We start from the raw sequence: 24405 nt of genomic DNA on the forward strand, positions 1-24405 counted from the left end.
TTTAAAGTTTATGTATCCTCGAAGCGCCTACCCTAGCGATGTCTTTTAATTAATAAGTATTTTTTATGCATTTTTTCAAGTATTTTTTTCCTTTTTCTCGGTTTGTTCATCGCCTTCTTCATACCCTCGATAATTTCGGTGTACGTGGTAATTAATGCGATTCTAGAGTATTAACGGGGAATTCTGAAATATTTCCACCACGGTCGTCGACTTTTCCATCTGGGGAACCAACCCTTATCGCGACTGAAAAATACCGTGTGCTTAATATTTTTTTTTTCTGATACACTTGTCCTCGAATTTTGGAAAAGCGACGTAACCGCTCGTGTTTTAGAGATCGGGCCATTGTCTCAAAAACCCTGGAAAAAAACCGATTCAATTCGGCGTGTAACGGACCTATAATTTCCTTCTATCGTTCTGTTTGTCTGAAAGTCATTCTTTGCGCGTAAAATTTCAAAAATTTGATTGCCACGCACAAAGTTGCACAAGCCCGACGCTAAAGACTAGAAAAAGAAAAAACAACGATTCCTAAGGGTGAGATTTCCTTTCGTCATCGGCCTCGTTTTCCCCCTTCTCATTCATCTTCTTTTTTTTTTGTATTTTTCTTTTGTTTGTTAATGTACTATACTCGCTAGCCCTCGTTTAATAGGTTTTCTTAAGTATGTAATAAGCAAAAATATGAATATAATAATAGTTTTGTGTATATAATAATAATTACCATTATTATTTTACTCGTCTCATTTTAAGTATCGATAGGATCGTGATTAATTAATTAATTAACAATGATTAAAAGAGTGTAAGAATTTGTTATCTCTTTCTTCGCTCTTCTTCCATTCGCATCCTTCCCAACTCATCAGCATTCCCGTTCTCATTTTTTTTTTCTCTTCTTTGTATTCATTATCAACTAATAATTCTTTAAGCTTAATGGCATGAAAATGCTCGTTGGAATTGACTCGTGTGTGTACAATTTACCTAGAATCTTTTTATCTTCTCGTTCCGTTACGCGATCCGCATAATTTTATTTAAACCACGCTACCAAAAACCTCGTAGCTCGTCTTCAAATCACCGGAGGATCAACACAGGAATTTCCCTTTTTCATTTTTTTGTAACTTTTTTCTATTTTTTAATTATCGAAAAAACGAGGATCATCGATCGGTCCATTCTATCCGACAGATCTGACGGCGTATAATTATCTCGACTCACCATAACTGGAATTTTCATTACTTTTTGTCTGTCTGTCTGTCTGTTCCCCGTCTCGGCGACAGGGAACCGATTTAGTTTCTCTGTTTTCACTTGTAACCTGTATATTTTTTGTTTTAGTATTTTCTGCGGAAATACTTTCTTCGATCACCATTAAATTTTATCACAATAGATTTTTGTCTTCTTAAATCAATCTGAACGCGGGTACCACGGCTGTGCCCCCGTGTGCATAATTCCGCCTCGCTACGCCTTAATTTACCTCATCATCATCATCATCATCATTTTTTTTTTTTTTAATCATTTATTCCCTTCTTTCATTATCTAAAGAACCTTTTAAAAAAATCCCCTACTGGAGAGAGAAACGGTAGGTAGTTTTGTAACAATGTAATCGACTATCTCTTACCCTATTATGTAAACTCTACGAAGTTGATTATACTGTGACTTTAAGCACAGCCCGTGGATGAAAGTGCCCTCCCGTTAAAATGGAGAAAGGGCTCTTTTAATTTCTTTTTTTTTTGTAGATTTTCTTTTTTATTTGGTTTATACTTTTACTTTTTCTTACTCTCTCCCTCTCTCGCGCTCTGTATCTCTCTTTCTCTCTCTCTCTCTCTCGTGTTTCCTTCTAGAGCTCAGATATACCAGATTTCCTCGAAAATAAGATGCTTCTTATTCATCGACCTGAATTGTATTGCCTTTCTTTTGTTAAGCAACAAAGAAGTTTCGTGCAAGGAAGAGATCATTGCTGCCACCTAATAGAATTACGCTGCATGGATATCTATTGAACGTACCTGTACAATAGATACCCGCCAGTATAATTATTATCATGGCAATTGAACATTCGTGTCATGCTCGACTTTAACAGAATATAAATAAGGAAAAATGATTTCAAAATTCGATTTCGCGTAAAAGCTGTGAAAAGACAGTGAAAATTAAATAAGAAAAGCATTCGACGATTCGAACGTTTAATATAATACTTAAGTGAATCGTTAGAAACGCAAAGCAAATCAAGCGTCTTTGATTAACACAACGCATAATTGCAAAATAACACTAACACGCGTTTCCTCACTCCGACAAATCAATATATACGAATATAAACGAAACTTAGAGTATCGTCGATCAATATCATAGAACAAAGAGAAGAAAAAAACAATAAGTCTTATCAATACTGTTCTCCTTTCGTCGCGACATCGAGTCTTGTACTTAAATTATTTAAAGTAAAAAAAAGAAAAAAATAAGCAACAAAGAAAACAAAAATCGCGCGACAAGGAAAATGGACCTCGAGAACGGCTAGGTGCCAAAACTATAATAATAATAATAATAATAAAAAAGAAACAAAACTATCTATAGAGTGTGCCAAATCAATGCAAATATACGTATAAAATAGTCGTTCTCAAAGAAGGTATCAGCAAAGAAACATAGCCTCCTTTGTACTCTCAGTCGTAAAAATTATTCGAACAATCGATGCCTGAAGCCGGATGCCGACATTCTCTGAACATGCTTCGATCAACTCGATCTCAAAAATACTTATGCTTCGTCTATTATGCTCGATTAAGTGTTAGACGCGCGCGTGTACGCGTGCCGAGAGGACAATGAAACCCACCTACCTCTGGTACCACTTAAGCCTCGCGTCGACCGAGGAAATAAAGAAAAATGCAGGTAATACGTGATAATAAATAATGGCAGCGTTTGAGAATAGTAAATAGAAGAGAATTGAAGCGAATTGATAAAGAAAAGAATATATAAGATCAGGGACGAGGCACGAACCTTGAGTCGAGCTGCAGGGGACAAAGATGCGAAAGGTGGAAAGATTGTTTAGATTAAAAAGGCAGGTACACGATTAATTTAGGGATAATAAGAGAGCAAAGCTTGTCCGTCTTGGTGGCCGTCAATTTTCCCATCGAACTTTTACCGATCGTCGAGAAAATACCAAATGACGACGACCATATATATACCGGACGGCTAGGCTCTTATTACTTTGCTTCCGGTGTAACATCGCCATTCTGCGTGCCGTTCGATCGACAGTCAATTAAGTGACCTCTTGGTTGGCGGCTACTAGGCTGGCCCCTGGGCTAGATGAGGGCGAGCTTTGGGGGGCAGCAACCGCCCGTAAAATGCCCGCTGGCGGCCTCCCGTTCCCGTTTGCGGCGGCCCTGGCGTTCTGCAGCCTAGGTTCGAGAAATAGCAGATCGTTTCATGTAGATCGTGTTCAACCACGTTCAGCTACTTGCGAATGTGCGTACATGACACTGAATGATCAAGCACTCTGAAGAACACGTCAACTACGAAACAACGAGCGCATCTAAATCGTTCAATCCGCAATTAACGCTTTGCTCTTTGTCGAATTGGAGTACTTTCTCTTAACTCGGTTCGATCACTTTTGATTCACTTTAACGAATTAGTATTCTTTCGAATGCCATTATCCTGTCGCTAAGCGAAAAGTACTTCAATCTAACAAAAATATCAAATAAATAGAAATAGAAATGAAAGAACTATTCTATATATAAAAGGAGCAAAGCGATAATTGAAGAGTATCTTCTCGTCTCTATGAACAAGCCTCCGTATGAACATCGTTGCATGGACTGGTGTGTTACGTCGTACCACGGTTAAAGACATATAAAAACAGAAAACACAAAGCACCGGTTACATTCCGTAATTATAACACAGAAGCTAATCAAGGAATGATTTCGTTTCGTATACGAGAGAGATCGTTAAGTTTCTTTTCATTTTATTTCTTTTCTTTTTCTGTATTTCTTTTGTTATCGATGTCGTGAAACAGGGTGCACTGATCGTCCTGGTGAAAGCGATAGAGCAAGTATCCCTCGTAGAGATACAGGGAGCGATAAACGAGCAGTGTTTGCCGCGCGACAATCGCCCTACTTGTTTTTCGTTACTTACCGGTCGTGAATCGTCCCACGACAAGCTGCATTAGTACACACAGAAGAGGGAGACTTTAGAACTTTAGATGTCTTTCGTACGATAAGCCTTTCGTGTGCTAACAAGAAGTCTACATAACTAATAATGCGTGCACATCGTTGCAACAGGAAATGCAATTATGTGCACCGACTGATACTAACTTGATTTTCGACTGCCTCATAAACTGTTGGATCTTCCTGGCAGCCTGATGAGCAGCCTGTTGATGAACCGCCTGCTGTCTCGAGCTAGCCGAGCTTGGACGCGAACGATAATTCCGATAGTTACTTTGTATCACCAGAGCAGCCTTCGTAGCTTGTCTGCGAACATAAAGGAAAGTAGAAGAACGTGAGGTAAGAAGTTTGAAAATTTATACTCGTTTATGTAACGTGCGTGTGTGCGTATAAATGAAGAGGAATAGCGAAAGAAGCGAAGAAAGGTAAAAGAAGCTTTCATCTCAAACAAATGTCGTATTAATTTAATGCCAGGTTAATTTTGTATTCGGAACGACGCGGCGGAGGTAAGGAAGTTCCAAAAGTTTTCGAATTATTTACGATGCCAATTAAAAGTTCGCCACAAGCCCACCTTTGGGAGCTGGATAGAATGAACTTTCCTGAAATCCGTCCGATTCAACCGGATCGTTAAATTTGCCCCCCCCCCCGCAATGGTACGCCTTGTCCTCTGCGTTTTATTAATTGCCGCTTATTAAAACTAATGTTCCGACCGGCGAAACAACGACAGGAAATTAACGATGCCGAGGAACAACGAACGGATCGATACAATGTGCAATATATTTCGTATTCCATGTAACTATACGTGTCACCGCGTTTAACCCTTCCAAGAACCTCGAACTCGTTTGATCTTGGTTAAAGTAAAGGATTGATCACGATAAAGGTAAACGAAGAGCGAACGAAACGGCCGGGTCGTGTTAAGCTAAAAACAGATTACCTAAAATAAGCGTACTGTTTATGTCGACGATAATATTGTTGGATGAGTACAGCAGCGTGTCTCTCGGCTTCCTCTTGCCTCTGACGTCCCTTGTAATTTCTGTAGGCTTTCTGGATCATTCTAGCGGCATGATAAAGCTCTCTTTGCTCTCGATCGGACAGAGTTAGCCTGCTAAGATCCGCTTCGTTCCCGTCACCGTTTCCGTTACCTCCACCTGTCCCGCAAATGCTAGAGCCGATCACGTTACCGAACTTTCGATCTCCACCGGACGTCGAATAGTATTGACCGTTATGGCCGTTACTGTTGTCTAGCTGCAACTGCAGCTGTAAGAATTCGCAGAAGTCGGCTGTGGTCGGCGGTGGAGATGGCGAGTCCGGTGTGAGGCAGCTGCTAGACGGACTCGAAGGACTAGCATCTGCGTCAGCATCCGAAACTGATGCCGCTCCTCCGCTGCACTCACGATACGAGTCGAACAATTCTCCAGAATCGAGCGGCTATAAGAATCACGATCATCATGCGAGCAATCAATTGTTATGGGTAAGAAAATTGTTCGGAAAATTGTTTAGAATCGTTGCTTAAGCGAGAATATAATGCGATGCGAATGCAAAGAGGATGCATCACGGTTTACTCACCATCTGTTCCATCAGGGCATCCTCTAAAGGTGACAAGGGCGGTGCCGTGGGAGGCGGCGAGGAAGAAGACGGAGAATCACCTTCCGCTCTCTTGATCCTTTCCGGTAGCGCTGCTATAATTTGCTCAGCCAATGTCAGCACCCTCGCGTCTTCTTCCCCTATAAAAAGGAATCACCACCCTAGCCAAAACTCGAAAAAAGGTGTTACGGGACCACCGAAATCACATAGATCACAACACCGAGGTTTTTTTTTGTTTGTTTGCTTTTTTTTTTTTTTGTTTTTCTGTTTTGTTAGCCGTGATTGTATCTTACGATGAATCAAATCTGACGTTAATGAAACGTGTAACACCAAAAATTAGGCAGATTATTTCTCTACACGACGAATCGAACGTCTTCGAACAGGCAAATCAGACGGCGAGCGTAGACGTGTTTTCTCAGCTTGTTGAAAGTTCATCTCAACGGGTGATTCAATGCAGCCCGTGTTGTATTCGATAGTACGTGTCCGGGGCACAGCCGGCTGTACAGATCACGTGTTTATTTCATGTAAATAGTCTCTTTAACTTCCAATTTGTTTTTTTTTTTTTTTTTTCACCGTATGCGTATACGGTATCCGTTTTTATAAAACTCGTCTGCGTGAAGCCCAGTGACGAGACTGTCTGTCTCTCGGAGAATCGGTCGGCAGCCGATAATAGGCGGCTAAGAAAGTTTAGACGTTACACAGCAATCATCCAACACCAGCAGTTACGAAGGCCAAGCAACACCAATACTGCTTTAAGCTGCAATAGTTCAGAGGAGTTAGAGGACAGCGAGCCTGGACCATATAATCCGGTCGTCTCGTACGCACAGACAGACAGATAGGAGAAAAAGAACGTAGTGGATATATATGTGTGTTATCGTGGAGAAGGTGTGGTTACGGGTGTGTTATGTAATAAATAACGTGTGAAACAAAAAACAGAGAGCAAGAGAGAGAGAGAGAGAGATAGATAGAAAGAGAGAAACAGATAATTTAAGGGACGCAGTTTTAGCTAGGAACACTACGGATCACAGCCCGCGCAGTACTGTTTTTATCTAGGCCGATGAATCTATAAGTGTATTATTAGAAAACAGACAGAGTTACGAATATAGTTACAGACAGACAGGCAGACAGACAGACAAATAGAAGGGGAAACGAGGAAGGTACGGACCTACAGTCTCCTGAGGGGTCGGAGCGCTCTCCATTCCCTGCTCGCTGAGGGCTAATGACGAGTCATCCTCTTGCAACAATTCCATGTTGTCCAGCAGCGGTGAGCCACCTGTGTTTTTCGATAAACCCCTTAATACTACGTTTCCTGATTAATCACGCTCGCATGACATACGACCTTGTTATCACTAATTCTTACGGGAGGAGAGATTTATGACGCGGGGGGAAGTGTTAGTAAAGGGGGGGTGGGGGAAGGAACTGTGATTTACGTGTTGGACGTGAATGTATGTGCGTGTATATAATAATATATATACGGAAGAGGGCAGTATAATAGCAAACGAGACTAACACAACGCCAGATCGAGACCGCTGTCTTGAGATGGCCTCCTAGGACTAGGGCTGGCGGGTCGCAAAAACAGCCTCTCGTCTTGCCTTCTCGCTTCGAGTCGATTCAATTCTTCCGCGATCGCCGTGTGACCGTTCTCTGCCGCTAACTCGGTCGCGCTTCTATTCTGACAATCCCTCACGCGAAGCGCCATCGCGTTCCATCTGCGTAAATGGATGACCAAGTTGTTCTTCGTATCGTACCAAATTCGTTAACCCTAAGAAAAATCCTCTTTTCTTTTTTCTTTCAATAAACTACGAACCTATAAAGGATCCTGGCAGTATCCGCGTGTCCCGCTGCACAGGCCCAAGCGAGTGGCGTCAGACCGGCGCTATCCTGCCTCAGTGCGTCAACTTCAGCGTCTAACACGCTACTAGGATTTTCCGCTCTCCAATGAAGAAGAGCGCAGGCTAACCTGGAGTAGCCCAATCCGGCGGCCAAGTGTAACAAGGTTGGACCACCGGATTGTAACGGTTCCGCTCCGGCTCGCCACGGACGGACAACAGCATCCTGAAACGTTCGTAACAAACTCCGTGTACACCATGGAAATATGATTAAATGGATGATAAAACGCGATACTGACTTGACAGTACGCGACCAATCGTTCCTCCAGATGAGCTGCGGGTGATGGAGGACCAGGTCCTTGCAAACGCGACTCCACGTCCGCTAAACGATCCACCAAAGCTCTCTCTGGACTCGGTTCGCTCGTCGGTGCTCGGCGATACTCGAAAGCAACGCTATCGGAAACAACGAAACCATCGCACGCCACCTGAAGAGACGCGATCCCCGGTGCATGGGCTGGACAACGACAACGCAATACTCCTGGTTGCACCAGACACGCCTCGACCGGTTCGGCGTCGAACAACACCGAGTAAGATTGAGAATTACTACCCCCGGTCCAAGGACCAGCGACCAGCACCTGAAACAAGCACCGAGTCCCCGATGTTCCCTGCTGATCGACCGATCACTTATCTTTAAACTACTCGACGTACCTTTACACCTCCCTCGGTGTAACTCCACTCCGGACTATATTCGGCAATATGGACGGTAGTTCCAGGATGACACCCCACGTCGTTATCAGACCCGCCTCTCTCCTCGGCCTTAGTCTGTTCGGCCTCGAAATCATGAAGTTCCGGTAGATCACCGAACACGTCGAACGCGTCCAAATTGACCAGAACGTCGTCCGAGGAATCGATGAAATCCATCGGGTTGATCATGCTGTTGTCTGCCGGGGAAGGCGACGGTGACGGAGGTACCATGTTCGCGGACAAGGTTCTTTGGATGTCTTCTTGACTCAGGTCCAAGGTCTCGGCGAAATCTGTCACCTCGGTACCGGTACCACCGATCGGTAACGACTGTACCGTGGAACGATCCATGCTTTCCTGAGCTTCGATCTCCTGTTGGGTCTGTTGTTCTCTGTCCACGCTCGTTTGCTGCACGATTTGTTGCTCCGTCACCTGCTGCATCTCCACCTGTTGGCTTTGTTGCTGTTGCTGTTGCTGCTGTTGTTGTTGCTGCTGCTGTTGCTGTTGTTGCTGTTGCTGCTGCTGTTGTTGATGGTGATACGGTTGGCTGTTGAGTATCAGAAGACCGCCGCCGCCTTGGATTTGTTGCAAACTTAAAACTAGAGGAGCCGGTTGTTGGCTTTGAGTCGTGTGGGAATGTCTCGAGTATACGCGGGGAGCCGGTGAGGCTGTTGCTGACGATTGCTGACCTCCGGTAGTCGAAGTAACCTGGCCATTAACAAGATTGCATTGTAACGATAGAACGGTTAGGTGTCCCTGAAACGTTAGCCACCAGGATGGCTTCTCCTTGATTGAACTTCATCGAAATGGTATCGGTACCTGATTGTCCGGTGTTAGTCTCCTAGGTGCAAGCTGAGTGCTGGTGGTTGAAGTATTGGAAGATGCTCTCTGCCTGTCCAACAGCTGAGAAACTATCATGTCGACGGGATGATTCGAGTGTTGCGTGAGATGAGGATTGTTCGGGTCGTCATCTCCGCCGAGGAACATGGGCCTTAGCTGTGAAGCCAGCTCGTCTCGCGTCCACTCTTTCTTGTCTGGCGGTAGTGCGAGACACGGTGGCAGGGCCGCTAGCTTAGCATCACCGTCCGGATAAGGAACGTTTAAGTAATGAACGAGCACGACGTCTGGATTCTGTAGTAGCCAGTAACATCGGCGATGAAACGTCGGGAGGATAGCCGAGTGCACGTAGCAGCCGTAAATGCACTCGACACCCTGTACCTGTGATTCGATGGAGACAGAGAGAGAGAGGGAGAGAGAAAAATATCTCACTTTTCACGAGCACCGTTCAATCGACGCAACGGGAACGTTTTCCGTCCCTGTCATAAGCAACAAACTACCTTCAGCTTCATGTGATCCTCCCGTGTAGTTTTGCCGTCTTTTCGTTTCTTCCAGCAATAACCGTCTCGCCGGTAACGGACTTTCTTTCTCGAGTACAGTAACATCGAACCACTTCGGGGCCGTACCTTCACCTCCCGACTTTGCCATTCCGCGTGCCTTTGGAAACTGATCAGGATGGCGGCGATTTCCTATCGACAGATCGAACCGTTTCATCATTACGCCAAGCGATTCGTCGATTATTATCGTTACGTTACGGGTCGCGATACCGTTTCGGGTAAGTGCAACTGGGAACTCTTCAAGATGACGAGGGGATAAGGGAAACTCGACGGAAGTAGGATGTACGGATTCGAAGGAGCGTATAGACATTCTTCGCGCAATCCCGCTGACATCTACCCTTTCTCGAGGATTTCGCTTACTTTTGCAAATCGCGCTGATACATCTCCGATCTCCATCCCACCCTCGTCCCACTTCTCGATTCATAACTTTCGCGAGCGTAAAAGCGGCGCGAGTCGAGACGACTCGAGCAAAATATTCGCATACATTTCGCGAGAAACGCTAAGGGTAGATCCTCGCGTTGAAATCCTCCGCGTCGAGAAGCATACAAAGTAAGAAGAAGCAGCCGTGACAAGTCTATCCATCCGAAGGAAATCATCCGACGCAATGTCATCCGTTATCCTCTGTCCGTTTCTCATATTTTTCTTTTTCTCTCTAAGCCCTGCGGGAAGACGTTGAATAAAATGTTGATCGCTCAAAGACGGTAAAAGCAATGCGCGCCTTTCTTTCCTTCATGCTAATGCATACTATTAATAACAGCAGCTCGGTTATTATACAGTTCTCTATCGATTTTCCGCGACTCGAAACAAAACGCATAATAACGCAGAACGAGGGAATGAATAGAAAAAACGTAATTACCGACGAACAGATTTTACAAAGTTAATCGTGACACGTCGTTTTCCACGTCGAATACAGCCGCGAGTCGACACGCGAATAGGACGTTTTGAAATCACACATGGAATTAGAAAGAATTTCGGTGCTACAAGTATTCGGAATACGATGGTTATCCGCAATTTCCACTCTGACTGTGACGACGGAACAGAGGAAAGCAGCCTCTCTTCGTACAAGAGAAAGAACGGTCGGAGGTGAAATAAGTACGTGGGCAGAAAGTGTATGGCACGCGATCTAACGTGGGGAAATGCAAATCGAACGCCAAACTGCGGCTACGATTCGTTCTAACCATAGAAAAGGTGGCTGGCAATAAAATTCTCAGCCGTTGATACGAAAGTTCAGTCAGCGGTGCTTCGCGTGTCTCGTTGCCGACGATCAATTCGGCGCGATGCAACGATTGCACTTTGCTTGCACGTGCAGGCCCGGCTCGAAATTTAAATTAAATACCTCGGATCAATCAATCCCAAGAGATAGGGAAAATAAAAAATAAAATTTTAGAAGAATTGCATAAAATAATTAGTGTTCCGACTCGTGGATCTACGCGTGAGATACTGCGAATGTCCGTCAGCTGATATCCGGGAATAATCCGGATACCAAAGGGACAATCGGAGCTACACGACCACAGGGATCGAGGAATTCTGCATGGACTAATGGTTGCTGATTGGGATTGCTTGTCTGGCAAGCTGCACCCACAAATCGTACATTTGAAATGAGGTATGGTAAGATGGCGTTTGTCGTGGTTCGGTTAGATCGCAAGGGCATATTGCCAATTAGAGACCGAATCACCGATTACCTTTGTTTCGATTCGCGTACAATGAAACGGGTGTACCGAGAAAAAAGGAAAAAGGTTAACCGTGAACACAGGGAATCCGTAAAAATAGATTACAGCAATTATCGGGAAGCTTCGTCTGATTCTGGAAGGTAATTGCCGAGGAAAGGAAGGCCGGAGTATGGCTCCGGGTACTTAATATCTTTGTACCGTTCCCGTGGGTAGGAAGTTCGAGTTTCCAAAGGTTCTCCGGCGAACGTGGCCTGGATATAAATATTCTTAACGAGGGATGGATGAGAATGAGCAGGACGGGGTAAGTAGAGTGGCTGGAAAGTAGGGATACGGAATAAGAGGCTCCACGCTCAGCCATTGTACAGGGTGCCTCGAATAAATGGGACAGTATGTATCTTTTAAACGATCGAAGAGAAAGAAAATATTACAATAATAAATAGAATTTAGTGATACCTATTCTAAAATGAAATTTATTACAAGGAAGGGAAACGTCGTTAAAATAAAAGACTGGTTAATTGATCATTTGCATTCTATCAGAAATACACTGCACGATCCTCTGCAACCGAAACTAGAACTTCTGGCCTCTTTTAAATTCGCGAACACCTTCCTTCCCTCTCTGTCCTTCTCTTTACACGAATCTACTGCTGATCAATTGTACGAAAAGGTCAAGAGTTAACAGTCGTTTATCATTCCAGTTAACATCAGATCGAATAGATAACTAAAAATACCTTGCGAAAAGAAATGAAATTATTATTATTTGTCCTAGAGTATTAATAGCTTCCCTTGTGCTATCTTAATTCGATCGGCCGCGAATCGTTTGAAACGTAACGAAATTTTCTCCACGCGAGGACTCCCACGAGGTAAATTGATTTTCTATGCGTTACCGTATTTCGCAACGTGCCAGACGTGAAATGGGTCAGGCAACGATGGAGGCTAGTTTAACTTGAAAGACGGCGTCTGACAGTGCATATCGTTACGTTGCGTGCAAGGTCGGTCGGCTTCCATGCAAAACGCCAGTCAGACTCGCAAAAATTTTTACCGTTCTTAATTGCGTACATAATATTTTCAAGTTCGTGTTCCTTAGAGTCACCCATCTTTTTTTCTCCTCCTTCTCGGTGTTATACATGAAATTTCAACTCTATGATATATCCACGTGGAAGAAGGTCAATCCAGGCGTACTCTTTGCACGTTGAAACGCATAGATCCTTCAAGAGACGATGAAAGAGCCCATAGATTCCTGCATTCGGTTTAACGGATACGTAAACGAGACGCCTTCTGTCCCGCGTGTTACCGGAAAGGATGTATTCTCCTTGATTTACGAATGGAAAAGCACCGATAAATCGACCCTCCTTCCGACGCCCATAACGAAGATGCTACGTCTATTCGACGCTTCCTGTTTACGATGGATATCCGAAGAATTCCGTGGAAAATCGATTATCGGTGTGCAAGCGAAATAAATTGCGAAAATAATAGCAATTGCGGGAAATCCGCGGTGGTATATCGTCCGTAGCGCTCGAGGTAGAAGTAGAACGTAATGCGTTCGGGCGGGCAGTAGAATAGTCGCGTTTATAGTCAGACCAGCCGGCTCCGTTCCCTTACAAGTACTGAATCTAATATATTTTTTAAACGTAACTATGATCACGATTTTTTTTATCCTAGAAGTCAGTGTTACACCTACTGTAAAAGGTGAAACAAATTACCGTAATAGAAGGCTTTAGATAGGTAACCGATAAATGTAAAAAGGATAACGAGATGCACTAGCACTATCTAAAATTACATCCTCGCGAGACCCCAATATCGTTTGCTTCCAAATATAGTCACCGGCAATAATGGTGAGAACGCGGATGCATCTGAGAAATTGCATATCGATGCACCTCCCTGAATAAACATCCCGGAAACTTTTAAATCAAACTGCCAATTATCTCTCCATAATTAATGTTCGAGTTGCCGCAGTTTGGAAACGCGGAAAGAAACGGAGTCGACGGTTGACTTCACAATAACCGTGTTTGCCGACATCGATTTCGAAGTTGCGTCCAAATACGATTCTCGCTGAAAAATGGCCGAATCGGGAATTGCATTACTGGCTGTGCAAACTAACGTTTAATTGCGTCGGACTGTCATTGTGTACCCAGGTAAACGGTAGGCCATTCAATGCATTTATACTCTGCTGCAATCGGAAATCAATAAGCAAACAGAAACATTGTTTTCGGATCGATTTCCGCTTACAGATAGATAGGCCGTGTGGCTTCGTATGCTCATCAATTAAACGAAATGTTATCGGAGAAAACTGACGGCCAGCTCCGCATCCGTGTAAAACAGAAAATTCAACTGTAATCCGGAATACGATAAAAACGGGTTAAACGGAGAAAAAAAACAGAATCAAATTTCATCGGCGAGCAAATGAAACAATTGTTGGCTTTCCAAGTTATAAATAAATCCGACAGATCTACATATTATTACGCGTTCCAGATTTTCAAACACTTATTCGCAATTATAGTCGGTTACCGACTAATAAATCAACGTCGTTAGACCTCATTACCCGACGCTAAAAGTGTAGAAAAAAAAATAAGGTATGCTTTCGCCGGGTGTGCGCCGAGAATTATTACTATAATTCGCCTCTGGGAATACGTTCAACGGCGTGTGTCTCGTTACAAATGGGAATTCATCAGGCAACAGTAATCAGAGCGAAAGGAACACGACAGAAATTATCTTGAGAAGTTATCGGGAAGCATCGGTTTGGATGGAAAACTGGAATACCAGAAACGTGACGGTATTCCTTGAAGGGGGATGAGAAATCGATGAAGCAACGTGTATACGTCTCTTTTCTTCCTCTTTTTTTTTCTTGCTCCTTTTCTGGGCAATAAATTCTTGTTCCGTATAATCGGGGCTATTAGAAAAAAGAAGTTAATAGGAAAAGTTTCCATCGGAGGAATTCTCTCTAGCAGCAGCCACGAAATTGATTCGCTTCTTCGACGGTGAACAGAACGATTTCAGCAAGTTCGCAATGTGCTCGTTTGAAGTTTAGACTTGATTACGACCTGTCTCCGTTAACGACTTAGAATCTGGCAACGGGTCAATAAAAATTCAGCACGACCACGTTCGAACAACAGACTCCTTGTTAACATCAATCGAAGAAACTGCATTTCCATTTTCAACCGGTTACCTCGGATGCTCGCGTCGCTGTTGCGAAATTTATGCTCGGAAAAACGGAGTCAAAGTTCCATTTATCTTGTCCTGGTAAGCATCCACGGGACGAACAGATTTTTCGCCCGTTCAACCGTGAAAAATAAGACGGCTCAAAGTTCAACGATGACGTGCTCGCATATGCTGTCAAAGCACTCGAGAGAAAAATGGTCGTTGAAGAAGAGCAAGCGACACGGGAAAGAATAAAGGTGAAGGGGCGCAAAGAAAACAGGAGTGAAAACAAGATCACACGAAGTCTTCTAAGTCTTCTTCACAAAGAATTTCTACTATGTACACGTTACACACATGACCGTTTAAACTTCCTCGTGGCGTGAAAAAGTTGCTGCCGTTAACTTCCTAAGAGCTTCATCCTATGAATAGTTTCGCTAGCATGAATCGCTGATGCGTTCGTACCTCTTTCATCGGTTTCGCGGTTCTTCCGGTTGAATGAATAAAAAAAAGGAAAAAAAAAAGATAGGAAATTGACGTAATATTAATAGCGATACTTGGTACCGCTTCTAAGCCCACGAGACGACCGCTGGCTCATTCATATTTATGATATGGATAATTCCCCGATGAAGTTACGTCAACGTGAAAACTTAGACGATAGAAGAGTATATAAAAGCATGCAGAGCTCGAGTTTCAAGTTGACCTTATTAGCGACACACGTTATACGATAGATAGAAGACTAGCGATGGACTTAGCACGTTCGTTGCGGACACCACGAATCAGAACCGTGGATCTTCATATATTTATTAATTTTTATTTTATTTACTCGACGAGTGCCTACCATTCCGAATCTCCGAACAAGATCGAATCTATCCTTCCCCGAGATGAAACTTCGTGAAAGATAATAGGAAAAAGGGGAAGAGAATAGTTGAGTAATCGGTAAGAGGGTGAATTTTCCTCCGAGTTCTGGTACCCTTAATTTCCTAGTATCGTTTGAGAGGGGATAACTCTGGAAAGAAAAGGAACATCATGGGAAACAGAGAAAGAGGGGGGGATGAAAAGAGGAAGTTATCGTTGGCGAACGATAACAGAGGGAAAAGCATAGGCTCGCAATTGGATTCGACTCGACGGGAACTGAAAACTCAACTCGGCTCGGCTGAGCTCTCTCTAGCTGGCTCCAGCTATTGATCGGAGGCCGACCGGGGTCAGAGTAGCAGTGGACTACATCGGTACACCTACGGGTGCAACGGTGCTCCACGTGTTGGTATGTGCACCCCTGCACACCGATGCGAGCTTGCACACGAACGGACAGCATCTATCCTCTCTCTAACCACCGACGCTGCTACGTACGAGCCACCAACGGCGTTGCGACGTCGCTATTTACTTTCCAGTTGTGCCTACTGGAACGCCGTGTAAATGTATATCCAGCTGGTGCCGCTGGAGAACCGTGTACACTTTTGTTGCAATTCGACCAGGACATTACTTTTTCAACCTGTTTTTCCTTTTTCCACCACTTCGCGAACTTCTAACCCCGTTGAATTTTCCTCGTATTTTTGTTCTTCTCTAATTAAGAACGAACGTCCGAGCAGGCGAATTCGAAAATTCTTTTATCAATCCTTCACTCACCTCGTTGGTGTTCCATCGATGCCTCTGGGTTGGAAAGTGTTCGGCTCGCGGCAAGGTCTCCAAATTCTCCGGAAGTTTGATCGGATCCCCGTCTAAACAGAGCAAAATATCGGTGAATATATTTCATCGGACAATTCGATCTTGCAGGTGGAACAGTTTCAGTTGCACGAATTTTTTCGTTAACTCGAACACACCGACTAAACTGACCATCGGTGGTATCACGCGAGTATAAGTCATGCTTACACTTTTGTTTCGACGAAAGCTCGAGCGTTTGCATAACGCATCATTAACCGTGTTTATATACAACGGATCGAAGTGGTTATCGATCGCAACACGGCTCGAGTGTGCGAGAGCCAAGAAAAACCTCTTTTAAAAGTAATGCGCTTTTCACGTGCACAATGCTAACCCTCCTAAGTGTTTGAACACGTAACCAACTTGTTCCGCAAAAATGGAGCCAAGGAACGTTCCCCATCCACCCTCCTTCCCTCTTTTCTTTCTCACGGAAACGTCCGGACTGGAAGAAAAAAAAAAGATTCAATCGAACGATTTAATTTTTCTAGGTCGCGTGTGAGAATTTATGACGAGCTATCAGCCGATAACTATCGACACATAAAATCCCTCGAAAAATAGTTTCTCTATTCCTCGTCGAACCTGAGAGACGCCTGATGCAGAAATTGTTCGAATATAAAATGCACGCGTATCGACGTTTCGAGACGTTAAGGAAACGGCTGTTCGCTGGATGAAATATTCCTGGTTACCGATAGTGCGGCTGCATATTCTCGATTCCATCATGATTTATCGCCAATACCTTCAGCGTATTATGAATTTTTCCAGCGCCCTAGCTATATGGAAATCTTAGCCAGTATGCGTTTCAATTTCATAGAATAAATAGCATCGAAAGCAAAAGGATAAGCAAAGAAAATGTCCCGAGAAGCAGAGCGAAATGAAAGAAAAATGGTCACCTGAGGTGCGACAATTTTTGACAAATTTAGCATGATCGAGATTGTATAGAGAATATTGTACGATCCTCGAGGAAGATGAGGACTCACTTGGTGCGAGAGGCGTCGGGTAGGTCGCGTGGTACACGACGCGCTGTGGATTCGAATGATTGTAGCCCGCCATTTCCGTGGCGCTCGTTCGAGCGACCGCTTCCTGGATCTTACCGATCGTGGCCGATCGTCATCGTCCTTGAACGTACGCGAAACGCGACCGCTTCTGTGCCCTGGCTGACATTCCCAGGCTCCTCGTGTATTTCGATGAGTGTGCGGCTGATATGGCGGCTCGGTGATGCTCGTTGCTCCCGATTCTCGATCGTGACAAGCTACGACGACGGCACTCGTTTTGTCAGGATAGCTTGCCACCGGGTTCTAGGATGGAAACACGACTCGCTTGACGTTGCCCTCTGTGTGAGCCTCGTGCACGTGGGTGGTGATTCCCCTTAGAACGGCAGGACATATCCCCCGAAGGATCGTGTACGCGAGCCAGGTTGTTCCTTCGTACGTTCAACCCTCGATTTTAAACGTTGAAGACAATGGAAAATTCGCGATAGAATTTCGCACGCACAGAGAGCGAGATAGATGGAAAGAGGGAGAGAAAGAGAAAGAGAAAGAGAGAAAGATGGGAGGGAGAGAGGGTGACACGTTACCGGATGTTTCTCAGTGTGACGTTTGGACAACACACGTGGGGAACGCGTGTAAAATGGTACCACGTTCAAGATCGAACCTCCTCCCTCTCTTCAGCTTAAGGTTTCTCCTCTTCCTCCTCTTATACGTTTTCGATGCTTCTTCGTATTAGTATAAAAAACTGGAGCTCCATTGTATTCTGTACACAGATAACCCGAAACGATCCTCTCTCTCTCTCTCGCGAACCTTCGTTCCTCCTCTTCGTCTAACCTTATCTCCTTGTTCTCTGTAACCTCTTCAACCTTTCCTTTCTATTCTTCGTGAAAATTCACCCCCACCGTACTTTCCTCGAATCTCTCTCACGGACACTCTCACTGTCTCTTTTTCGTTCTTAACCTTCCTCTGTCTCTCCTCTTTCCTTTCTTTTTTTTTTATCTTCTTTTAAATTGTGCGTTCCAGGAGCTCGTATTCTTCTTATATCCTAAGTTACAACACCGAACCTGTCCCTATCGGAGGGACAAAATAATGTAAAGGACACACAGTACAGAGAGAACTTAAAAAGAGATTCGCCCGTGGCCGGAACGGTTTACGATCGCCTTTTATCACCTTTTTATCCTTCCTTCCTTTTTGTTTTCCTCCTCCTTCACCTCCTTTTTTACGTCCTCACCCGTCTTCAATCCTCTCCTCTATCGTTCGCACACTTTCTTCCTCTCTTCTCTTTACCCTCGCTTATCCTCACGTATCCTTTTTTCGTTGCTTTGACAGGCTTCGTAACGTTGCTTGAAAAGGCTGGAAATAGTTACTTTGTCGTTCGCGTTCCGTGTTCGTATGTTTTCTTTTTCTTTTTCTTTTTTTTTTTTTTAATAGCAGAGGTCTAAGAGTTTTTCTTTAGAGTAGGTAAGAGACTTTTAGGAGACGTGTGTAGTTCGTGTTATTTAGTGTTATTTACAAATATGTATGTTATTGTTTTGTTAATAAAATAGGTTCAAATTAGTCTTTGGCCCCGCGTGTCTGCTCCCGAGCGGCGGGAGCCGCAGAGTGAGCCAACCCGCGACTCTCGACCTCCGTCCATCGCCCCTCTTTTCGTCCTTCCACCACCGTTCCCTACCCCTTTTCCTGTTCCGCCATTTCATAGCCCCCTAACCCCCACCATCGAGACCAGTCCGACTATCCAGCCCCAGCCACAGCCCCTGTCTGCCGAATCCCTTTTCCTTCACCCCTTGTCCCTCTCGCCAACCACCGCGTCTGCTGCACCTTCAACATCCAACCCCCACCTTAACTTCTCTGCCTCCAACCCCTACTTTGCCATACTCTACCACCCTCCCACTACCCTCTCTTTCCGCTACGTGTTTCCGCTCGGCAAGGTGTGGGTGCACACCGAGCCAATTCCGCGGAGAACTCGCCGATGCTACCCTCTGGAAAACTCTGGCGGAGTTGTAAATTAAGGATTACCGAGGATGCAAATTAATGCCTAAGCGTACATTTCTAGCTGCTAGCCTTCCGTTCCGTAGGATCATCCTGCAAGCTGGAAACGAAGTGTCGTGCTTCGTGTCGAGCCACGATAATCGATTGTTATCCGACCTTGTGGCGGCATTTAGAACAATCGTGCAGGACTAATTCCTTGCGGGAACGTTCAGCGAATCCCCTATTCCTTCGATCCTTCTCCTTTTTTTCTCTTTTCCCCGACGATTCTTCTTTCTCTTTGCGGGGATTTACGAAGGCTTTAGCTTCCCGTCCGAAAGCTCGAAAATCGCGGTGCAAAGTAGCCACCGGATGATAGGGGGATGGAAAAAAGTAGAAGGAAGAACACGCGTCGGCGAATTGCAACTCCTCCCGGGTTCTTTCTTCTTTTTTCTTCGTTTAATTAGGCAGCCAGTTTAACTGGGACAAGCGAGAAACGCACTTGCCCAATTCGGCGATAAATCGGCTTTACGCTCTTGGAGAGAGGAAATAAGAGGGAAAGAAAAGAAGCAGCCCGTATACGTTCTCCCGGGAGTTCTGCAGCATGGCCCGCGTGAAATAGACTAGAACCGACGGGGTAGGAGTTTAAAAATGTAAAATTGCAGTGATTCAGCATTTATCGAACACCTGACAATCCGCTACCTCTCCATCGACAACCGTGAACTTTCCTAACGTCCCCATCAATATTTACGCTCGACATAGAAACTCCTGGGCCGAAAAAGAGATTCCAACTATCGGCTAATAAATCGAAACTGGTCGAAATAAAAGCGAAAAGGAACGAGACGAGAAGAGGGGGTTGTAAAAAAGCAACTCCCCGGAGAAGAGTAAAAGACGGGAAAGAAAAATGTCGAGCAGATTCTACCGTTCGGGGACACACATAGGCGCAGCCGTGGGTCCTCATCCCCCTTTTTCTACCGAACCCCTAAACCATATTCAGCTCACAACCTACGACTGGTCTAAGGTTATAACACGGTTGCCTTCTTCGCGTCTACACACGTACTTTCTACACGTACAATGACAGCCGTACCTTTGCAGACTTTTGCAAGGTAGGCTATACAGAGCTATAAGCAGGGCATGACACAGCATACATCGGATGCTCGCAGAAGGTTCGCGTCGAATTTTAATGGAGGTGCTGCCATCTCCCAGTGACCCCTCCAAGTGGATCTCTATAGATATCGGTGAAAAAAAGAGAGGCCAAAAAAAAAATAGAGAGGAGGATGACGGGGGTTGAAATCACTCGGGCGCCAGGACCCGAAACGCCCGGTATCGCGGATCTGATTAATGGATGGATTCACGGGCGCGTATTTATATGGATTTAAGCGGCGTTTCCGGGCGCACATGCACACACGCGAACGACACCCGACGTACACGGGAATCCGCGTGCATAACCCTTCAGCTCTGAATTAGGCTTTCGGATGCGTGTGCGGTCTGTTTACGCGAACAGGCGCATGTGTGCGAGCATGTGCAGTCGAGCATCGTACGGGGGTGGCTCTCCCGTACACGCCAGGCTCGTACATTTTCTCGCATAAGCTCGTAATTTATCCAGGAACTGGTAATTGAGCGGATCTTGTAACGAGACGGTTGCTGATGAAATGAAATAAGCCTGGGGGATCTCTGAACAGTTTCATCCCCGACCACCCTTCTCTAGCTGTCTGTTTATTATTTCAAATCGCGTGAATTTATTTTTCTTTCTGTCGCTGATAACGGGAGCAACGTGTTGTTTTTCATTTGACTGATCAACCCTTTCAGAGTGTATGTTTATTATTTCAAATCGTGCGAGTTTATTTCTTTTCGTTGATAATAACGTCAACGAGAGGAACATACTCCCGCGTTGTCGTCTATTTTAACCCCTCTACGAAGCTCCTTTCATCGGTCGACCTAGCATTCGAGGTTCCTCGTAGAGAAAGGTAAGCGAGAGATGAAGACCGAGGGAAATAGAAACGGGATCTTATTTTTAGGTAAGCACAGGGCAAAAGTGGAACACGCAAGGTGCACGATCCGTAGCTCTACGAGCGGACAACGTGGTCAGAAATGATCGCTATTGTTTCCTGGAGCTGGACCGCCAACTAATTTTTGGTATCGTGCCGAGTTTACTCGTACGCCACGCGGCTCCATAATTTTCGACCAACCATCGAAATGGAACGTTACACAGAGAACTGAATTCGTTCGCGACAGATTTATCGTTCTGGTCATAGAAGAACCCGAAATACCGTTGCTTTGAGCGTCGCGGCCGCGTTTAGAACGCGTCGAGTAAACCCCTTTACAAGGGGTAGAAAGTCGACGGTAACAAATCATCTCTTGCCTCGTAACAACGGGAACGATTTATGGCTCCACTGTGAGACGGGCGTAAAAGTTAATTAAATCGATGCGAATCGATAACGCGCTGTTGATCGATAAACGTAGACGTACGTTGGAGAAATTTGAAGGTAGACGACATTTAGGTCAGCACGCGAGCTTGAAAGGGCTAATAACCCAAAGATCATCTCACGCGTTAAACGCGATATAAATAGAGCTGTCGCTCCCTCGTTCCTCGTGGCTTTGTCTAGCGAGCTTAAACAATGGAGAAACAATTTGAATCGAAAGACCGTGCACACCGAACGGGGCTACAAACGCGAAGGTAATCTCGTGATAATCGATCGTACGCAAAGAATTAAGAAAATTCCTGGAAACATTGAATGAAAAAACGGAACAAAGGGGGAAAACGTTGGAACAAAGGGAGAAGCAGGAAACGAGTGAAAGCATAAAAGGAGCGGAATAAAAGAGCACGGTAACGGACGAGGAAAAGGGGAGAAAATGAAAACAAAACGGCGAGGGGGGAAAAAGTACAAGGTGGATGGAAATAAAGAGAAAGAGGGGTCGGCCTGGTAGATTTCGCGGTGCAAACGGGGCAGGGGCGAGACGATCAATTACGTAACTCGATAAAAGTAGGTCACGTGTCAAAGTGCGGAGCCATCCCCAAGGTGTCCAACTTTTTGGTATAAGCTCGTAAATTACCAGTCAGCTAGCTGCTGCTACCCCCTCAGCTTTAAATAGAACGTTGGCAGAGGCTCCTGTCCAACTATCTCTCCCTCTCTCCCACCCCTCTCTCTTTCTCCTTCTATCCTTCTCTTTTCTTCGTCCCATCGTTCGTTCGTTGTTCGTCGGTTCCTTCCTTTCTCCTTCTGTTCCCATCAACCGAACTTTCCTCTTCATCCCTCATCCGGGCCGCTCTTGTGTTCCTTTATCACGTAGATCGCTCGTCGTTTCGTCGAACACGAGGCAAAGTTAGCCGGACACGTAAGTCGCCGGTCGTTAGTCGTCGACGACGATAGCTCGTCGAGCCACCAGAAGAAGAAAACAAGAGAAACGAGAAGACTGAGAATGAGAATCTTTGAGAAACTGCACGAGCAACAGAGAGGGAGAGAGAAAGAAAGCCAGGGTGAAAGATAAAGAGGGAGGGAGAGAAAATTCCTATGCACTTATTCCAGTGCTGTCCAAACAGAGACAGAGCTAACGGAGCAACTCCGTGTGGAAATGTTCCCTTGCGAGTCGAACGAGGAGAGAGAAAGAAGGAGAAAGGGAGAGAGAAAGCGTGACGGCAGGAAAGCTAAGACAATCAATAAGATCGCCGGGTCCGAAGGAGCTCGTGCTCGGATTCGTCGAGTTGCTTCGCTGCTTTTCTTTGCCAGGGACCATGAGATTCCTTGTTTAACAGCTAACTCGCAGTCTATCGTCGTTAAACGCAACGTCCCGAATTAGGATCCTCTCGAGACCGTGAACGGGAAAGGAATGAAGACGAACAGGAAGGATCGACGCGAAGGAAGGAAAAAGATTAACGCGTGGGTGAAAAGTGTTAGGGTAGAAAAGGATGGGAAATTAGAGAGAATACCGACGGGATTTAGCGAAAGAAAAGATTAACGAGGAAAAAGGTGTGAGATAGAGAGACGAAGAGAGGGTATGGAATTGGAGAAGAGTAGCTGGTAAGGGTCGATAGCGACTCTAGTCAGCGACAATCGGATAGGTCAGGATAGACAGGGATAGGCTAGGATAGTCGTAGATATAAGGCGTACACGTATACAGAACAGCCAACCAGCGACGCCCCAAGTTTCGGGGGATGCATTCCAAGCCTTGCACCGGGGATAGTAATTTCTAGATACCAACCACTAAATTCCGACCATCAGTCGTCGTCTAGCGGGCGTAGAAATTACGGTGCAAGATCCGTGCCGATTGTCTGGCTGGTTCGTCCTTCGTACAGCATCGAGATCCCGGGGAAATCAATAAAGGGGAAGAAACGGTTTGAAAGACTATTCGCTGGAGAGAACAAAAATCATATAAGTTTGCCCTACTACCCCCTGTGTACGGAGGGAAAGTATGGAAAGGTGACAGAATCGCCGCTCTGGCGGACGGTACCGGAACTACGAATTATCCCCATCGGAGCTTACCCGCCAGGGTGCACTTCTTTCGGGGGTGCTTCGATAGAGGGTTGCAAAATCCTGGAACGTTCAAACTGGGACGTGCTACCAGTCGATAAGGAAGACAACCAGTTTAATGCTTCCTGGTCAACTATTTCATTGTTCCAGGAAAATCATCAAATATAAGGGTGAAAGAAGAGCACCTAAGACAACAATTACTGAAAACATTTGGAAACTTGATTCTCCTATACAATAAAATTCATCGATAACACTCGGCTGTACGTGTAAATAATCTTCAAGAAAATTGGCGTCCACTTTTCGACAAAGAGAATTAAACCAACCTCCCTAGAAACGTTTTTCTGTATCCCTGTGAAGGGCAAAGGAAGTGTTCTTTTATATTAGATATTTTGGAAAAAATAAGTAGGAGAACGATATACACGCGACGTTAAAACGTTTCAAAAACGCATCGAATCGTGAAATTCCAGCGAGTCGAGAAGAGGGTGGTTTCAAGATCGAAACGGCTGTCCTAGTTTCAGTAAAAGCATTATACGGACCTGCATGCGTGAATTCGAAGCAAAACATTTTTTTTTTCCTTTTCCAACCCCTCTCCGCCACGCGAACGTAACTAGAAAATGAAAATAGCTGCTACCGTTTTCACGATACTATACAGTTTCTCTGTATCCTTCGTACCATTAAAACGTTTCAATTTGTTTAATCCACGAGACAATGTGATGTGCGTCATTATCACCTGTTACCGCGTCTGAACAATGCTTTATAATGAATGTTTCAAGAAAAGAAGCATTTATTTTTGTCCCACCGTGTACATTCAGAGGA

General features: G+C 44.9%; 1 protein-coding gene across 9 annotated transcripts in view; it reads right to left on the bottom strand.

The window, feature by feature from the left end:
* The window catches only part of Camta (Calmodulin-binding transcription activator), a 47925-nt gene that overhangs the window by 11504 nt on the left and 12016 nt on the right, over window positions 1-24405 (bottom strand). The window contains exons 4-16 of one of the 9 annotated variants that reach the window (XR_004581164.2): window positions 16098-16189; window positions 9613-9801; window positions 9095-9493; window positions 8243-8983; window positions 7834-8169; window positions 7513-7760; window positions 7215-7414; window positions 6871-6978; window positions 5688-5845; window positions 5056-5549; window positions 4272-4427; window positions 4093-4117; window positions 3172-3362 (exon numbers count right to left, since the gene is read on the bottom strand). Coding sequence is in view for 5 of the 9 variants with exons in the window: in XM_034322175.2 (XP_034178066.1) it covers window positions 3224-3362; window positions 4272-4427; window positions 5056-5549; window positions 5688-5845; window positions 6871-6978; window positions 7215-7414; window positions 7513-7760; window positions 7834-8169; window positions 8243-8983; window positions 9095-9493; window positions 9613-9801; window positions 16098-16189 (3260 nt within the window). In the remaining 4 variants the exon portion in view is untranslated. Of the gene's footprint in view, window positions 1-1748; window positions 3363-4092; window positions 4118-4271; window positions 4428-5055; window positions 5550-5687; window positions 5846-6870; window positions 6979-7214; window positions 7415-7512; window positions 7761-7833; window positions 8170-8242; window positions 8984-9094; window positions 9494-9612; window positions 9802-16097; window positions 16190-24405 lie in introns of those variants that run through there. The other 8 variants (XM_034322178.2, XM_034322177.2, XM_034322175.2 and 5 more) reach the window with 8 other exon arrangements.

The sequence above is a fragment of the Osmia lignaria genome, chromosome 4, assembly GCF_051020975.1.
Source record: "Osmia lignaria lignaria isolate PbOS001 chromosome 4, iyOsmLign1, whole genome shotgun sequence".
In the NCBI taxonomy this organism is placed as follows: domain Eukaryota; kingdom Metazoa; phylum Arthropoda; class Insecta; order Hymenoptera; family Megachilidae; genus Osmia; species Osmia lignaria.